Source organism: Zootoca vivipara, chromosome 3 (genome assembly GCF_963506605.1).
Source record: "Zootoca vivipara chromosome 3, rZooViv1.1, whole genome shotgun sequence".
NCBI classification, from domain to species: Eukaryota; Metazoa; Chordata; class Lepidosauria; order Squamata; family Lacertidae; genus Zootoca; species Zootoca vivipara.
In genome coordinates, this window is record NC_083278.1 from 100,155,336 (window position 1) to 100,174,724 (window position 19,389).

Sequence of the window (19,389 nt, forward strand, 5' to 3'; positions counted from 1 at the left end):
GGATTCTAGGTGGGTGGTAGGGGGTTCTATGTAAGGTTACCAGATTGTTTTCAAAGAATCCGGGGACACTTTTTTAAAAAAAGAGAAAAAATGTTATTTTTAAAAGTTATTTTAAAAAAGAAGTAATGTATTCTCTTCTGTGGTCTCCTCTGTCACAGGGCCTTCCTCTGGGCCCCGGCCTGCTCTCTTAGAGCGCTAGCCGCCGTGGAGAAGGCTCGGGTCGGGCCTGGGCTCAGCCACGTGTGCTTGCCCTCCCAGTGCTTTCCTACCTGTCCTCCTCAGCGGCGGTAGTGGCAGCAGCGGCGTGGCAAGGTCAGGGATCCCCTCTTTTTTCCTTCTCCCTCTTTCTCTCTCTTCCTTCTCCTTCTCCTCTCCTCCTTCTTCCTGCATCAGCTTCGGGGTTTTCTAGCCCTGGAGCGCTGCTGGGGAGTCAGCCAAGTGGCCGGGCGCTCTTGGTCCTGGCTCAGTTTAGGTCACGGGGGGGCAGCGGTTCCCCCTTGGCAGTGGTGGCAGCAGTGGCAGTCTCAGCAGCCCGTAGCCAGCCTGGTAGCACAGTTGGCTCTGGCTGGCTTCAGGAGCTGCTCGCTGCCGTGGTGCCCGCCCTTTTTGCCTCCCCGGAAGTCCCCATATGATGTGTCTTGTGCCATTGAACCAATCACACAACATTCATTCCCTACTAATAAATCTACAACACTTAAAATATAAATCCGGGGACATTAAATGAAATCCAGGGACATTCCGAGGACGGCTTTTGTCCGGGGACAGATTTGTAAATCCGGGGACTGTACCTGGGAAACGGGGACGTCTGGTGACCATAGTTCCACTGCACAAGTTGAATCCTCCTCCCATTGAGCACTGGTGGGCGGTGAGGAAATTTTACCATCAAGAAAGATGCATTAGTGGGCGGTAGGTATAAAAAGGTTGACTACCCCTGGGCAAGTATAGCTGACATAAAATGACTTCCATGTATATCTGTTTAAAAGTTAGGGTTCCTTCAGCAACATCTCACATTTGATAGCTAATTATGATACATTTTATCCATTTTACTTTCCATCAGGGACAAAAGTATCCTTGGTGGGATGTCTAAACATTTCTGCAAGCTTGCGATGGGGGTGGGAGGTGCTGCATGCACATCTCAAGTTGTACTCAAAGGTGGATGTCTGCCAGCGCTGTTCATCTCAATGGGGTGCACATTCTGATGCGTATTCCTAACTACAACTAGTCGTTGTGTGTTAGCTCGTCACTATCAATGAACATCTGGAATGTGATGCCTTCCAGATGTTGTTGAACCACAACTCCCATCAACCTGGACCATTGGCCATGCTGGCTGGGACTGAAGGTCACCACATTGACTTACCCCCATCTGAGCATGATGCAAATGAGCTGCACTGATCCACACTGATTAACCGAGATTAAGTGGCAGCTCTTGCGCATGTGTGCTCATAATATATAATAATGTCTAGAGTTGCAGAAATATTTGCTGTGAAAAATGAGTAGCTTTTGATCCATCAGTTTTACTTTACGGATGATTCTTAACCAGTGCTCTAGATGTCAGTGATATAATCAGAAGAAACCAAAAGAAGTTCAGAGCCCAAGCAGTCTCAAGCTGGTAAGACACTTCTTATGTTTCTTTTACATTGTCTCTGTATGAACTTTTACCCATGCTAAATGAAAGTAGGATGAGGTGCTGGCTCGTTTTCAGATTTGTGCTTGGCTCTCACTTGGAATCAATTTTGTCAGAGAAAAATTATATACCAGTCCAGCATGTATTGACTGAACACTTAGCTTTATGTTAATCCAAACTGCTTTTTCAAAATTCTGAAACATATATTGCTTTGCATGCAGAAGAAAAAGTAACTTGTGCTATACATCATCTACCTTTAGCTACATGCAAAAATGTCGTTTTTAGTACTGGCCACAGTGGTGTAGTGGTAAATTTTGATTGCAGGAGGCCATCATGACAACCCCCATGAACATATCCCAAAGGAGAGTCGACCCATTATTGTTGTTGTTGTTGTTCTTTAGTCGTGTCCGACTCTTCGTGACCCCATGGACCATAGCACACCAGGCACTCCTGTCTTGCACTGCCTCCCGCAGTTTGGTCAAACTCATGTTGGTAGCTTCGAGAACACTGTCCAACCATCTCGTCCTCTGTCGTCCCCTTCTCCTAGTGCCCTCAATCTTTCCCAACACCAGGGTCTTCTCCAGGGAGTCTTCTCTTCTCATGAGGTGGCCAAAGTATTGGAGCCTCAGCTTCACGATCTGTCCTTCCAGTGAGCACTCAGTGACCCATTATTACACATAGGTAAACCCAGAAAGCAGTACACAGCGTAGAATCTTATTTATTAGACACAGCATGACTGCGATCCTGTGCATTGTCTTCTGGGACGAAGGTCATTTGAACTGAGTGGTGCTTCTGACGGCATATAGAGTCAGCTTGTAAGACACATAGAGCTTTAACAAAAGATCTTCAACCAGCTGAAATGCAATCCTTAGCTTTTCGTTAGAAAATGCAAGCAAGCTGCCAAAAAGGGATGCCATTTTAATTGCTAAGTAGAGACCCCTTCAAAGTAGAGACCCCTTCAAGGAAAAGAGAAGAAGGGAGGACCATAGGTCACTGGCAGAACATCTGCTCTGCATGCAGAAGGTCTCACTTTCAATCCTTGACATCTCTGGCTGAGAGGGACTCACGTCTGAAACTACTGAGCTAATAGAACTGACAGAACGATCTGACTCAACTTCCTATGTTTCTGTGGAGTATTCAGTACTACTTGGTTATTTCCCTCATTCTCTGACTATGCTAATCTGCTAATCTGTCACGAAAACTTGAAAACCTCAATAATACCTCATTTGCTTTGCCACAGCAAAGAAGGTCCATCAGTTATCCTTGTGCTCCAGAAAATTACATCATCACTTGTGCTGTGAAAGATGTCCTACACTGGATTCCGCCTCTGCTACTACAATAAAATAAATAAATACTACTCTAACTACTACAACAACTAATAATAATAATAAATACTTCACCGATGGCCATAATCAAACCACTATACTCAGCAGTATTCCTGCTGAAGGATGTGTGAAGAAGAGCGTGAAGAAGCGATCACTAAAATATGTACTTAGCAGACATTACTAAGTGATTCACCGCAAACTAGACATATTTATTTTTCCTCAGGGACTGTTACAGCTAGAGACAAAATACTGGGTGGATTGCCCTTACACTGTAATTAATCTATGTTTAAGAAAGCAGTTAATGTCTGAAGCTACCATATACTAAGTCAGACCATTGTCAGTCCAGGTCAGTATTAGCTAATCTTGCCAAGGTTAGCTCTTGCTACTTGAAGATCATTTTGAATGTAGGTGCTCGTGATTGAATCTGGGTCCTTAGGAATGCAGTGTAATGTACTGTTACTGAACCGTTTGTATCAAAAGATTCAGATGAAAGCCTGTTTGAGGCCGGGAAATGTTTTCTTCCTCTGCTCTAATTGTCTCTCTGCCTTGTTTGGAGGCTGGAACACAACTCAGTGGTAGACCACCTGCTTTGTATGACAAATATGTAGTTTCCAATCTACCTTCTCTGTCCTAGAGCAAGGCTGTTGAAGTCCAGCTGCAGCCTGCTTTGATGTTTGAGGTTAAGGGTCTAAATCAGGCATCCCCAAACTTTGGCCTTCCAGATGTTTTGGCCTACAACTCCCATGAACCCTAGCTAACAGGACCAGTGGTCAGGGATGATGGGAATTGTAGTCCAAAACATCTGGAGGGCCAAGGTTTGGGGATGCCTGGTCTAAATGGAATAGCCAAAAACAATGTTGTATAGGTCAGTTTTAGGCCCATTTTAGTGGGGATTTACTTAATATTTCAGGACGCGGGTGGCGCTGTGGTCTAAACCACAGAGCCTAGGGCTTGCCGATCAGAAGGTCAGCGGTTCGAATCCCCACGATTGGGTGAGCTCCTGTTGTTCGGTCCCTGCTCCTGCCAACCTAGCAGTTCAAAAGCACGCAAAAGTGCAAGTAGATAAATAGGTACCGCTCCGACAGGAAGGTAAACGGTGTTTCCATGTGCTGCTCTGGTTTGCCAGAAGCGGCTTAGTCATGCTGGCCACATGACCCGGAAGCTGTACGCCGGCTACCTCGGCCAATAAAGCAAAATGAGCGCCGCAACCCCAGAGTCGTCCACGACTGGACCTAACGGTCAGGGGGCCCTTTACCTTTACTTAATATTTCAGTTCCAACCTGGAGGCAAAACCATTGGGCAGCTTAAAGCAATTGTTCCTTTTTTATCATATGTACCGAACTTAATAAAATCCCATATCATTTCAGGTGCCAAGCATCCAAAGTAAGTGCTTTTCTTAAGACCTTAAACGCCTCTGATTTCAGCTCATTGTGAACAGACCCCTGTTTTGTTTCATGCACACCCATATGTAGGTTTTCAAATTGCCATGTAGTGTGTGCAAGACTTCATCTCTTGTCAAGATTTACAACCTGGTCTTTTAGATATCAATCAAAAGCACATTTTCAACAATGTCCTCATTTACATTTATCTAATGTTTAAGGTCATTTGTGATCATTTGAGTGTATTTCAGCATATGGAATCAGTGAATAATAGATTTCAGCTCCATGCTGTGAAGAAAGATTGTGTTTTTACAAGACATAATGTTGTTTACTGGGTGTTAATAATCACTAATTAATAAACATATCTAGATTTCTAAAATGTTGCATTTTCTGTGATGGAAATGTCAAGTGTTTAACTTGCTGATAGCATTTTCTTCCTTCTCTGCATAAAATAATTTAATTACAGAAAGATGTACAATGTGGTACTGCAATATAGAGCACATTGGTCTTTCCCATTTTGGTACCTATAGATTCCCATTCAACTATTTCATATCAATAAAAACTATTTATAGCATACTCTGTGCTATACTACCATAAAACAGTTTGAATTGTGCAAATATAAATTTTGACTAACATCCTTTTACCCATTTTACTATTTTATTTCTTTATCATTGTCTAATATCTCTCTCCACCAGAAACATATAAACTTGCAGGCAAATTCTACTGAAATTAACAGGAGCCTTTCCCCAACCAAATGAGTTTAAGCATATTTTCAATTAGTGAGTGGTCTTACTCAAAGTTGTTTAAACAGATAATGGCTCCCTTGAAACGTAGGCCTTGGCTATATTTAAAGATCATTGCGTGTGGAGGTCCCCCAAACCACCCCTCAAATAACTCACACCATAGACAGAATTTTTGTTTAATGGTTTTTGGCATGAATTTGGCCACAACTTTTATTGAAATACAAATATAAAATAAGTGAGTGGTTGCGTAGGCATTGGTTCTCCAACCGTCACCTAAGGACAGAAATAAACTCGCCTTGTCAACAAGGGGAAACCCTACAGGGAGAGACAGGGAGTCGGGTGCAATAGGCTCTCCCCTCTCCCCTCAGGCTCCCAGGGGCTCATGCGTGTTGCTAGCCCCCGACCGGGGTTATGGACACTGCATAGAGCCCCTGTATTCCTGACCGGAATCTCCCCTAACTCAGGCATTGATTCTCCAGCTGTCCCCTAAGGACAGAACTAAACTAGCCTTGTCAACAGGGGAAACCCTACAGGGAGAGACAGGGAGCTGGGTGCATAAGCCCTCCCCTCTCCCCTCAGGCTCCCAGGGGCTCTCGCGCGGCCCTGGCCCCTGACCGGGGGTTACGGACACTACATCGAGCCCCTGTATTCCTGACCAGAATTTCCCCAACACGCAGGCATTAACTTGAGGGGCCAACACAGTCAACAAGACCCCTAATACAACCACAATAGCCAATGCCTAACCGCCAACCTTACAAGTTGTGACTATTTGCTATGCAGTAGGCAAAAACCAGATGGCACCAGCCAATCAGCCAAATGGAAAAATTCCTACTGGGCTCCTGCCATGATAGGCACAGCAAGGTCAACACAGAGGCCTGAAAACAGCGGAGGGAGGGTGGGGATCCGAAAACACAGCCAAAGAGAAAAAGAAACCTCTCTCTCTGGCTTTTATACCCAAGGGGCTGACCCATCAACATTGCAACATACAGATTTGCCCAACAACAGCCAGGGACCTATCCCACAGTGACAACTCATGCTCCCACCTTTGTAACACAGGAGTAGTTTGTTCAGCCCCCACCGCAAATTGTGCTCACCATGATGGTGAACCCACATTGCTGCACATATTTGTATCCCCAAGATAACATGTTCTCTGCTACAGAATTGAGCTCTATGACCAGATAGATCTGTTTGGCAGCTAGGATTTATCCTCTCTGGGTGGAACCCCTGCCAGGTGCCTGCATCCCCCACAATTAGAAAATTGTTGGTGGTTCTGCCGTTCTCACACTTCTGTGTAGGTTGTACATGGTATATTGGAGAAATAGTATCAACAATAACGTTTTGTTCCCCAAATACCAAGGTCCCTATTTAGGTTGCCCTACTATATTTTATGTTGAATGCCTGCCAAGCACATGTCTGTGTATAGGAGTGTAAGGCTCATATGTCTCATACAAAATACAAAAGAGAGGCTGGCCAATTATGCTTCTTTAAACATTTTATTAATCCTCACATTACATCACACGTTATGCCTTCCCCCTACATCCTCTAGTTACCTTAATTGTTGTGGGATTCTTTCCCCACCCACCTTTCTATGAGAGAGCCCAGAGTACTTCCCACCCTTTGTTCAGGGTTAGGATCACCTGCAGTCGAATTTCAGTGGGGTGGCTTCTCTAGCCCTATTATCTGAGTGCTGAGATAATCACTTCCTGGGCCTCCTCTCAGCTTGTGCCCCAGAGGTTCCTTCTTCTTCTGCTGACCACGCTCTCTTTCTCACTTACATCTGGAAGATATTGGAGGGATTGCCCTTCAAGCAGGCACTTTACTGTCCTTGTCTTCTCTTGCCCTCTCTGCGATCTGTTTTTCCGCATTCTTTCTAGAACTGAACTTCCCCCTTTTCTCCTGTGAGTGGTTCTGATCTCCTGCTCTGCCCAGGAGGGAAGGCAGAAGCAGGACTTGCACCCACAGGGTCCCAAGCAGCCTAGCAACACATTCTCATGCCATTTCCAGGAGGCTTCCCTGGCGCCCACTGTGGGTTCTTCTCAAATCTCCCATAGGGGAAACCCAGCCTGCAGGTGCTGCTGCAACCTTCTCCTTCTCCTCTTGGCTCCTTCAGAGATTGATGGTCTGACTAAGACAGCTGCTGAACAGGTTGCTATTGCTGCTGTGTCTACTGGCAAGATGCCTGCCTTCCTCTACACACTCCCTCCATGGAGCCTTCTTTTTTACTTATCTATTTCATAAAAGTTATACAATGCTTGTTTGTGTTTTTAAAAAAATACAAAAAACTTCAAAGCCGGTTTACAAAAAATAAACCTGATAAATCAGGAAAAATTCGCAGCCAGACTTTAAAATACTAAAACAGACTAAAATTATCTCAACTTTCTAAGCATCTGGGTAGACTCCAAAGTCCAGGCTGGACAGACTCATCTAAACAGGAATGATTTTAGCAGATATCAAAAAGAATACAGTACACATGAAGGCAAAATCCAGATGAGGTCTGACTAGTGCAGAGTAAAGTTGAACTCTAATTTCCCATGTTTGGGAAACTGTGGTCCTATTAATGCTGCCTAAAATTGCTTTAGCATCATACTGGTAACTCGTATTCAGCTTGTGATTGACTACAAACACAATACTGTATACTTTTCATATGTAGCCTGGTTTCCTTCATCCTATACCTGTGCAAAATAATTGTGATTACCTAAACAAAAAAAACCTTTTCATTTGTCAATGATGCATTTTATTTTGTTAGCTTTGGCTCATTTTTATCAAGGTCTTTTTGAATTTTATTGCTGTATTATGAGATGCTAGCTACTCTAACATTTACGTCATCTGCAAATCCTGTCATTGATTAAAATTTCGGAAAGTATTCATGGGTTCCATGTGCCTGTCACAGGAATTATGTAGAATTCTAGTGTGCCTTTTCATTTCATTATCTACAGGTTACCTACTTTATATTCACAATTTCAAAATACCTGTGATGGAATTAGTCGAGGTACTTAACCTTAGTGGCCATACATGAAAGCGTAGAGAAGTTGTGTTTCCAATTTCACAGCCAGTTTTGTCTCACCTTCTCCCAAAGGCCTTTATGATGACCATTCCAAAGGCCAGGCTAAGTTTCACAACTCTGCTGGAGATTTGTCATCACTGTGGGCTTTCCAGTTGCAAGGTTGACTTGAATATTGCCCATGAGAATTGGCAGCCAAGGCACAATAATCAGAGCATCTGTGGTTGAACAGTTTTCCAGTAGCCCTGGGTGTAAATCAGGTGCTGATATCAAGGTCAGAGAAAGCAGCAGACTGCCTGGCTGTAAACAAAGCACAGAACTGTACCTGATAAAAATATTTAGCTAGACCACTTATTCTCAGAGTATATACAGGATATTGTCATACATTCATTTTAGCCTACGACTAGAAAATTTAAGGTTTCTTGGTAATGCGACTGAAGATCTACAGTAATGGCACTTCAGATTTCTAAGTACAGGGGGAATGGGTACCCTGTTAATGAGAAATAATGTGTAACTTTCCAAGGACATCTAAAGTGAAGACCAGTGATAGATTGGAAGGCCATAGCTCAATAGCAGGACATCTACTTTGCATACAGAAGGTCCCAGGATGAATTTCTGGCATCTCCAGGTGAGACTTGGAATGTACCCTGTCTGGAATCATGGAACACCTCCATCAGTCAATGCAGGGCCGTATTAAGCCTATCATGCGCCCTGGCGCCGTGTGCGAAGAGCGCTCCAGCGCTCCAGCTCCCCCACCCCACCCCGTTTCCCACCGCAGCTGTTTGGCGGGCGCAGCGCTGCTGCAGCAGGCGCAGCCATGCGGCGCCCCCCTGCCGGCCCTGCACCACCCAGCCTTCCCTTAGAGCCGGCCCTGAGTCAATGTAGATAATATTGAGGTAGTTCAGGCTTCCTCAACCTTGGCCCTCCAGATGTTTTGAGACTACAATTCCCATCATCCCTGACCACTGGTCCTGCTAGCTAGGGATCATGGGAGCTGTAGGCGAAAAAACATCTGGAGGGCCGAGGTTGAGGAAGCCTGAGCTAGATGGACCAACGGTCTGACTCAGTATAATGCAGCTTCCTAGTGCCAAACAGAAGGTGCTGCTCCTCAGTAGCAGAGCACACGCTTTGCAGGTTTGAACCCTGACTTCCCTGAAGAATAATTTCCAGTAGACAGTCCTGATTTAAATGGACCAATAGTCCAACTTGGTAAAAAAAAAAAAGCTTCCTTACAATCTTAGAATCTCCTCCACTTGGTGATAGGTAAGGTAAAGGTAAAGGGACCCCTGACCATTAGGTCCAGTCGTGACCAACTCTGGGGTTGCGGTGCTCATCTCGCATTATTGGCCGAGGGAGCTGGCGTACATCTTCCAGGTCATGTGGCCAGCATGACAAAGCCGCTTCTGGCGAACCAGAGAAGCACGCGGAAACACCGTTTACCTTCCCGCTGTAGCAGTACCTATTTATCTACTTGCACTTTGATGTGCTTTCGAACTGCTAGGTTGGCAGGAGCTGGGACTGAGCAATGGGAGCTCACCCCATCGCGCGAATTCGAACCGCCGACCTTCTGATCGGCAAGCCCTAGGCTCTGTGGTTTAACCCACAGCGCCACCCGCGTCCGTCAATACGTCCGTCCGTGATAGGTAGAGTGGTGCAAAGAAAATGCATATGGGGTGCCACCAAGTTGGAGGATATCTCAGGCACAGTGACCTTGTAAAGTTCCGTAATGGATTGCCTTGGACTGGCTTAGTCTGTCAGCACAGGGGACAGACATAGCAACTGGGATGATGCAGTTTCCTATATACCAGTTGCAAAGTTCATGCCACATACGGTCTGAGAAGGTGTGTCACACAGTTTGTTCATGTATGGTCAATATTGTCAATATTCAAGCCATCATGGGTCACTTTGCTACTGGAAAGCTATTCTGTCCCTCAAAAGAATGCCAGGGTTCTGCGAACAGCCTTTCCTGGTGCTTGGTGATATAAAGCTGTGCATCTTTGTATTATCCTCAGTTACCCTGGAGAGCTCTTGCCAGCCACCATAGACAGTCCTGAGCAAGATGGAACGATGTTCTGAGTTGGTGTAAACCTGTATTCCAATATCGTCTTTATTCTTCCAGGTTGTTAAGTGGCAATCTTTCCCACCACCTGCTGCTTCATCCCTTTAATCTGAAGTTGCCAGGGATTGAACCTGTGGACCTTTGGCATGTGAAACATGTGCTCTGCCCCCGCTCTGCAGTCCCTTTCCTTGCAAACGTAAAGCAAACAGGGAGAATGGTCTTAGCCTAGCCATCTACTTTATTTCATGGTCCCTTCCTGTCTTTAGCAATTGTGCAACCTAATGGCACTGTTTCTGCACATTTGAATGTGTCTTAAGTGCACTGTGTTAAACAGATAGGGCCTTTATTCTGCCTGAAGAAAGTCGTCTCCCCCAAGTTGCCATCATATCTACCCGATGCCGAAGAGCTTGTTTTTTCCTCAGTGAAAACTACCAATATATATGGAGAGAACATTGTTCTGCCAGAAGGTGGCAGAAGTAAAATAGGCACATGCTAGCCTTATCACCTGGTACAAGAGTTCAGGGTGTGGAAGGCTACAGATAACATCAAATCTTAATTCTCAAGGTACTTCTTCTCAAAGCATTAGATCCGCACTGCCATCTGTAAGATCTAGTCATTTTAATCTGGTATATAATTGAAGGGCGATTTCAAATGAACCCTCAAGTACAATACCACTTCATTATGCACATCTGAACTGTTCCTTGGTTTGAATCTGGTGCATCAACCAAGAAAACAGGCTAAGAATGTCAACAATCTTCCCTCTCCGACCCCCTCTGGGTTCCGATTCCACTTTCTCATATGCGGAGTATCCTTGTCCTTTTAAGCTGAGCAAGGATGTAAGTAAAGAACAGGTGATAGAAGGGAACAGAGAGAGATTTATTTAAAAACAATAAAAACCCTCAGTACCTCTTGAGCCACAGTACTTTATCAATATACTGGTAGTTTAAGATGTGTGTGCGAGCGTGCTGAATGTCTAGAAAACAGTGGATCAGAATAACAACTTCATTTCAAGTATTTGATTCAGATACTTTTGATTTAGTTTTTTGTGGTGTGACATATTATTTCAGTTCTTCTCAAAATAGAAATCCCAGTGAAAGGTTTAGATATTTCAGTGTGCTACCAAGCCAGATTCAAGGTGCTCTTGCTAACATAAGAACATGGGTTCTGACTATATGAAGAAATTAGTGTTGCCATATAGAATTGCCCCTTTGTTAAGATCTAGCAGGGAGCAGGAGCGGAAAGGGGAAGGAAGTTCTGTTGCAGAAGCAGAAGTCTGTTGTACCAGCAGAACAGCAGTGTTGGATACAAACCTCTATCTTTATTGTGTGAATCCCAATGCTTAATTTACAGGGTAAAATATTTGCAACTTGGGGGGAATTTCTGGGAATCTTAGAAACTGCCATGGGTATCACAAAATACCCAATCCACAGAAGAAAAACTGTCAAAACTGACCTGCAAAAAAACCAGCATGGGCAAAGCACTGTGCCTCCCCAAAAACAAATAAGAGAGATTAAAAGGGCAGGAGCCTCACCCCAAACAGGCAACCCTCCAACCAAGCAATAAAAACCACAAATGTAGATACACATAAACTTAAACTGGGCAGTGGGGGACATAAACTTGGATTGGATGCTGTTTACAGATTTGTTAAAAATTAAGTGGCATATAAATTGTCCAATTTTATTTTATTTTTCAACTGTGATGCCCAGGGACTATTCTCCTGGTGGTGGTGCTATTAGCTGAGGCACACTATATAGTAAACCTGGGCAAGGGTGGTGTATTTTATATGGTGGCACCATATGGTGGCCCAGCTATGATCAACTTTTGATGCCTGCTTTACAAAGACCTAGCTGTTCACTGAGGTTTTTGCTAGGTACTAATTCTCAGCTTGGGATAATTTCCAGCTCTGCTGACTATAGTGGATGAAATCTTAGATTCCTAGAATTGTAGAGTTGGAAGGGACCCCTAAGGCCATCTAGTCCAACCCCTTGCAATGCAGGAATCTCAGCTAAAGCATCCATGATAGATGGCCATCCAACCTCTGCTTAAAAACCTCTAAGGAAGGAGAGTCCACAACCTCTTAAGGGACAGCTCTTACCATTAAAAAGTTCTTCGAGATGTTTAGTGGGAATCTCCTTTTCTGTAACTTGAATCCGTTGATTCGGATCCTACCCTCCAGAGCAGGAGAAACCAAGCTTGCTCCATCTTTCATGTAACAGCCCTTGAGATATTTGAAGATGGTTCTCATATCTCCTCTTAGTCTCCTCTTTTCCAAGATAAACCTATCCAACTTCCTCAGCTGTTCCTCATAAGGCTTGGCTTCCAGACCTTTGATTATCTTGGTCACTGTCCTCTACTCATGTTCCAGTTTGTCAATATCCAGAACTGGACACAGTGCTCCTGGTGTGGTTTGACCAAGGCAGGATAGAGTGGTACTATGACTTCCCTTGATCTGGATACTATACTTCTGTTGATGCAGCCTAGAATAGCATTAGCTTTTTTTTTTTTTTTTTTGCTGCTGCTTCATCACACAGTGGACTCGTGTTAAGCTTGTGGTCTACTAAGACCCCTAGATCCTTTTCACATGTGCTACTGGGAAACCAGGTGTCCCCCATTTGTGCAGCTGGTTCTTCCTACGTAAGTATAGAACCTTACATTTGTCCCTATTGAAATTCATGTTGGTAGTTTAGGCCCAGTTCTCTAAACTAAGGTCATCTTGAATCCCGATTCTATCTTCTGCGGCATTAGTTACCCCTCTCAGTTTGGTGTCACCTGCAAATTTGATGAGCATCCCCTCGATTCCTTCGTCCAAGCCATTTATAAAGACGTTGAACAACTAGAGGCCCATGACAGAGCCCTGTTGCACCCCATCTGTCACTTTTTTCCAGGATGACAAGGAACCATTAATGAGCAGTCTTGGGGTTCGGTCAGTCAACCAGCCACAACACCACCTAACAAGTACTGTACAGTGGTTTAATGTTTTCATGTGTTTTTATCCTGCTGCATTTTGTCTGAATTTTGTAAACCGCTTTGGTGTCACTAAAATGATGGGTGGTGTTCAAATTATTAAACAATATGCTGCAATTTGATTAGCCAAAAACATGTGTAAGCACTCTGAAGAAAGCTGATAATGTTGGAGAGTAACAGGGCACACCCACAGAGGTGCCCCTTGGATTCTGCCACCTGATTCAGCTGCCTCTGTCTGCCTCATGGATGGGTCGGCCCTGTTCTCAGTTCACGTGGCTGAACTGAACAGGTTTAGGATGCAGCCTAAGTTTCCTCCCCTTGAATGCCCCCCTTTTTACAGCCTACATTGGCTTATGATCTGCTGGGCTGGGCTCACCCAGTAAGGTTCCAGCTAATCTAAGCATGGGAAGTTACACCAACTGTTCTGGGAACCTCCCAGCTAAACAGGAGACCCTGTTATAGGTTTGCTTCCTCCTCATCTTCAATGTCAATATATTGACATTAGGCAGGCGCCATTAGCGTATTCTTTGAGATATCTGACTAAAATGTTTCTGTTTCAGAGGGCCTATTCAGACACACAATTGTGTTTCGCCGTTTTTAACAGTTTTAAAACGTTCAGACTTTATTTTCCCTTTTAATTTTCATTGTATTTTCATTACCAATATGTTTGCTGCCCTGGACTCCTTTGAGAGGAAGGGTGGGGTATAAATTTGATTAAACAAATAAATATATTTGTTTGTTTGCAGCAGCAAATAATCAGGAGTTTAACAATAACAATAATAAACACAAGTCCTATCACATTAAAAAAATGGTTATTAAAGTCCTTGTTTGTCTTCATTGGATTGAAGGACTAGTGGTGGTCTTTGGAGCTCAACTGCCAACTGCCATTGCTGTTTCAGGATTCTTAAAAAAGAAAAAAAATCATCAAATGAGAGCTAACAACCCCACCAACTTACCTTTACCTAATTTTCACTGTTGTAACCTAAGTTTCCACGGAAACAGGGTTGAAAAAGCCGCCAGTAGCCAGCAGGCAGCCGGCAGCTGAGAGTGAGAACTCTCCTTTGTCACTTTCCACTAGTGGATACATGCTGAGCACTGGAAGTGCCAGTTTGCAAAGCCACCTAGATTTCTAAAATTTGCACCCCATTTAGAGTTTAAATGGGTATGGGTGTGTGTGTGTGTGTGCGCACGTGTGTGTATGTGTTTGGGCTGGCGGTGGGGGAAGAGGTGATTAAATTAACCTACTGTTTTTCACCCTGCGATTGACACAATACATTCCAGAAAAAGGTAAATTGCAGAATTGACTTTTGCTTTATTAGATATCTTTCTATTATTATTATTATTATTATTATTATTATTATTATTATTATTATTATTTACATTCTACAACTTTACAGAATTACTTGTATATATGTATGTGCAATGTTTGTGTGTGTGCAATATGTATGGTTCTGCTGTTTTCAAGGGCTATACATGATACTCTTTTTTGTCTTCCATGTCTATTTCACACGTTGCCAAATGATAAGACCCATTCCACCACCAGGAGGATATTATAAGTAAATCATAGACATAAATCACCCTGTGTGACTTCGGGAGATTACTTTTAACCAGGAGCAGCTTGTTGCCAATGGAAAACGAACGTTCACAGAACAGCGATAAACATGTACAAACCGACAAACCCATCCCTGCCTTCTGTTTATGCATCTGTATGACTGCAAGTCGAAAATAAGTTATCTGCTTTGATAACGAGGCAAACAGTTGTATAAGAAGGAGGAAATTATGCTGCAATCACAAGCATACTTAATGCAGAGAAACTCCCACTTGAACGTATTTGGGCTTACTTCTGAATAGGCATTTTGGACCGCACTGTTAGAAAGACAGCACTTTCTTCAATATTATAAACAACAACAACAACAACTGATTATAAAGCTTCTTTATTTGGAAACCAAATCCTAAAAATGTTTTATTTGCTAATACAGAATTACAGATCTTAGAATTAAATAATATAATAGAGCAAAAGTTGACTGTCATTGCGTATTGTAAAGATTGTCAGTAGCAAAATAGTTGGCACAGAAGTGAAGCCTGGACATTCTTTCACCCTTTCCCTCCTCCCCACAAGCACAAGGATGTAGTTGCTTCATGTGTGAGAAACTCAACTGACTTGCCTGTCGGATGCAACAGAGAGCAGAGCACGCAATGCCTTTTCAGTTTGCAAAAGTGTGTTTCCATTCAATAAGCCACACTTGATTCCCCTATATTCCTTTTCAATTAATCTACAGGAGTAAAGGGCCGAAACCTATAAGCCTATTTTACGTTTTAGTTCTCAGTTTATAACGCAGAACCTCTGAAGCTGCCTTTGACTATATAAAGCTGTAACTCTCTTGCTTCGAGATGTAAACCATAAAGGAGATGCCTAGTATAGTCTGCAGTATCTTTTTAGCTCCACCTTTTATAATTATCTGTATGTACTTTTAACAGAACGACTATTCGCGTCCTTTGCTTTTCTTTTTCAAAGGGGGGGAAATGCAAAATATGAAAACATGTAAGTCTAATTTTAAAAATCTTCTTTCTCTCTCTAGCATTCTACGATGGGATAATGAGACAGATGTCTCTCAACTGGAAGGACATTTTGACATTGTTATGTGTGCTGACTGGTAAGTACATAAAAAATCATAAAACTCATGTTAGGTGGGGGAAAGCTTTGCTGGAGTAATTGTGCTGTGCTGCTTGCTGATGGCTAAGCAAAGTCAACAAATGAAGCACAAAGCCACCTTAACCTCAACAAATTAACATTCATCTCCATGTGACAGTTATAAGGTAGTCTTCTATCACACAGTAACTTCTACCACATTATTTCCCAAAGATTGATTTTGAGAAGCATTTCCATTTTCTGGAATTGCCTCTGTTTCATGCTTGACGTATCAGTAAATGGACGACTTAGGCAAATTGCAAATAATTATGGCTCAGTGAGGAACAGTCTGGAGAAAAGGGAGTTTATCAACACAAACAGCTCAATTAGCTTACTTCTTAGGAAAGATCTGACTATTGATATAAGAGAATATATAGTCTGTGCTCCCCAGTAAATCTTTGGGGGATATTTCCCCCTGTTTCTCAAATCTGCCAAACAAAAGTAATAACATGCATCATCCAAGTGACATTGAGATGTTTGAATTAATGGTACATTAATTGCAATAAAAAGAAATCTGAGAAAAACACACACATCTTTGATTGACCGACAAGTTACAGAATAATGTTTTACTGTATATATTCAAGCATCTTGGTAGATTTAGCTGAATATAAATTACATTTTTAAAATTTTGCTGACGCACCCAGTTATAAAAACTGCACAATGTTTTTAAAGATATATATATTTTACATAAATATAACTTCATGTATATAGCTTTGCTTAGCTGTATGTTATCATAGGAGGGCATGATTTAGATCTGTAGCAATCAGTGAGAGTTCAGCTATTGACTTCAGTAGGATGCAGAAAGTATGCAAAATAAAACATACGTACATAATCATTATGCAGACCTTTATAAAAAATAATTATTATTATTCCACAACATAAGTGACGTCTGAATCGAAATGATTAAACTAAAGTTTACCTTCCCATTGTGTTCTAATATGTGGAACTAACTCATAAGCTAGACACATGCTTTTAAATATTTGGCAATACTTCTCTGAATGAAATATTTATGTTTCTTTCTAATGCCTCCGAAGTATTTCTTTGTCCTTTCTTTTCTTCTTTTATGACTTCCCAGTGAATGAAATAAGGTTTCTCTTCCCATTGCATTGCATTTCAGAAAAGTTCTTTGTTCCCAAAAAGGACAGACATGGGTTTCTAACTAATCACTGGTAATGTGCCTCAGAGATGCATCATCTGATTAAAATAAGGAGCTAAACAACACCATATGATTTCAGCAAGTAATTTAGTAAATGCCTTCCTCACCAAATATTAGAATGGATACTCTAGGTTTCATTGCACAGATGAAGTTAATGCTGGACAGGATTAGATCAGATTAAGTATGAAAGTCAGATCAGAGTGCTGGCGGACATGAGCAGGAGGGCAGCAGTCTTCTCGGAGGCTTAGACAAGGCTCGCATATGGATGTTCTCCAGATTATGTGGGTGAAGCAAGGTCTTGCCAAGAGATTTAGAGTTAAATTTGTTCTTCACACAAATATCAAAACAACCTGGCCATGCCATCTCTTATATTCCTAATTCTCACACCGTGTTATCCTATTTGTACAATGGAGAATAGAAGAGCGAGCAAGATTTAACTCTTACTACTCTCCCCCAGTTTTTTTCCTCTCATCCGGTGGGTAAATTGCTGGCCATACGGGTAGATTTATTGTTGTCTCATTAGAAAACAAAGGATTGCGCTTAATAGATTAAATACACATTCACTCGCCAGACATGAAAAACACGTATCGCATTAGCTCTATTTACACTGAACCATATATAAATCTACACTGAACCATATATAAATTGAAAGCAAATTTATAAAACATTCTCACTAACAGCCGAATGAATGTGAGATGTGGAACCCAGATTTCTTAAAAACACTGGATATTTTGTTGGCCCGGGGTAAAAGTGTACCTCCATGTTTGTTTAATAAGCATAAAATAATACTTTTTCCTTTCCTTTTTTCTTCATCTTCATTTACAGTGTGATAAACTATCTGGGCTGCTGAGTTGTGTTAATATTTAGTCTGCCTCATTTCCGGGCTCACTTTCTTTCCAAATAAAGAATCACTTGAATGATATTTTCACTCTAAATATTCGTAATATTATAAGAAGTTCAGTAAGTGTGCTGGGATAAAAACAAAATAAATACAATGAGTTAGCAACATGGGTGTAATAATATTACCCAGATCATTGTCAGTCATTAAGATCTGTAATTAGAACAAAGCAGAAACCTGTGTTCAACCGTTAAGTAGAATGACAAATTCACGGTGCACTATTTCTAGTAAAGGTGGCATTCTATGATTCTCTGAATAACTAAACATTGGCACTCCTTGGTTCCATTTACAAGAAAACAAGCTCCATTCATAAACATGTTTCAAACTCATACTGAGTTTCAGCTAAAAATATACATGATTATGAAGAGTAGTGCTAAGTTTAAACTCTTAAATCATCCATATATTTTCATTCAATCATCTGAACACATTGTATTCAAGAATAGAGAATATATGACTAGTGTATTATTACATATCCTTTAGGTTATAAAAGAAATCAGAGGCAAGCTCAATACAGTAGTGGTTAGCCGCTGGAAATATGTGTGTGTGTGTGTGTGTGTGTGTGTGTGTGTGTGTGGAATGACACAATTAAAAATAATTGTGAAGCAGTGGCTTGAACAGAAATTTAAGGGAAATATGAGGCAGCATTAAAGTCTATGTTAGGTTATGGTTTATTTCTATAGCGCTTTTTTGGGCCCCAAGGGCCTGAACAGCATACTAGTAGAAATTAACAGAATCAAAATAACAGAAACCAGAAAAATCCAAGTTACCTTGGATAAGCTAGATGAAATCACTAGGGTGCAAGTATTGTGAGCTTCCTTTACACTGGATGTGTCAGTGAAAACACAGAGTGAAAGGAATGCTAACTTTCAGGGCAAGTTCACATGTCTAGTTACAGAGACAGCAAACTCCAAGGAGGCATCTTGTTCCTCCAAGAGTTAAATAAGGGTTGGTAATGAGAAGCAAATGAGCCATGTTAACACAATTCATTTATCATATGGTAGCCACAGTCGTCAAAGGGCAAAGCTAACAGGTCACCCTTACGCCAGGGTGTTGCCGTGTTGCCAGAGTCCATTCCCTAGCAAGCATGGCCAATGACCAAGGATAATGGGAGGTGTAGTTCAGCAACACCTGGAGGGCCAAAGGTCGCCCGGTCCTGCCTTCAGTAGCAGGCAGCGGAAGTGGGGCTCTCCCAGCTTCCCAGCACAGTGGGTTACTATCACTTGCCGAGAGGGGTGGGGCTTGGGGGGACTTGGTGTGGGGCAGTGCATGGTGATGGGAGCCATTCTTCACCGGCCACTACTGCATGAATTACACCAGCCTCTCTGGTTTCTGTTGGCCATAGAGGCTCACCAGATGCTGTGTGTAGGCAAGCAGAGTTGTCACCGTGGCCCTTTTTGCATCAGAACTATACCATACAGTTCTGCCACTCCCAGGAACTAGCATTATTTAAATCCCATGCACCTGTCCCATAGGAGCTGGCACTCACCATCATCATCATTATTATTGCTTATTATTAAAAGATTTCATGCTTATCCACAGCTATCTATGGCA

The 19,389-nt window shown here is 42.4% G+C and overlaps 1 protein-coding gene across 2 annotated transcripts in view; it reads left to right on the top strand.

The window, feature by feature from the left end:
• Positions 1-19,389, top strand: part of CAMKMT (calmodulin-lysine N-methyltransferase) — a 239,654-nt gene that overhangs the window by 197,231 nt on the left and 23,034 nt on the right. For both annotated transcript variants that reach the window (XM_035111191.2, XM_035111192.2), the window contains exons 7-8: positions 1,549-1,609; positions 15,675-15,749. In XM_035111191.2, the coding sequence (XP_034967082.1) occupies positions 1,549-1,609; positions 15,675-15,749 (136 nt within the window). The remainder of the gene's footprint in view (positions 1-1,548; positions 1,610-15,674; positions 15,750-19,389) is intronic.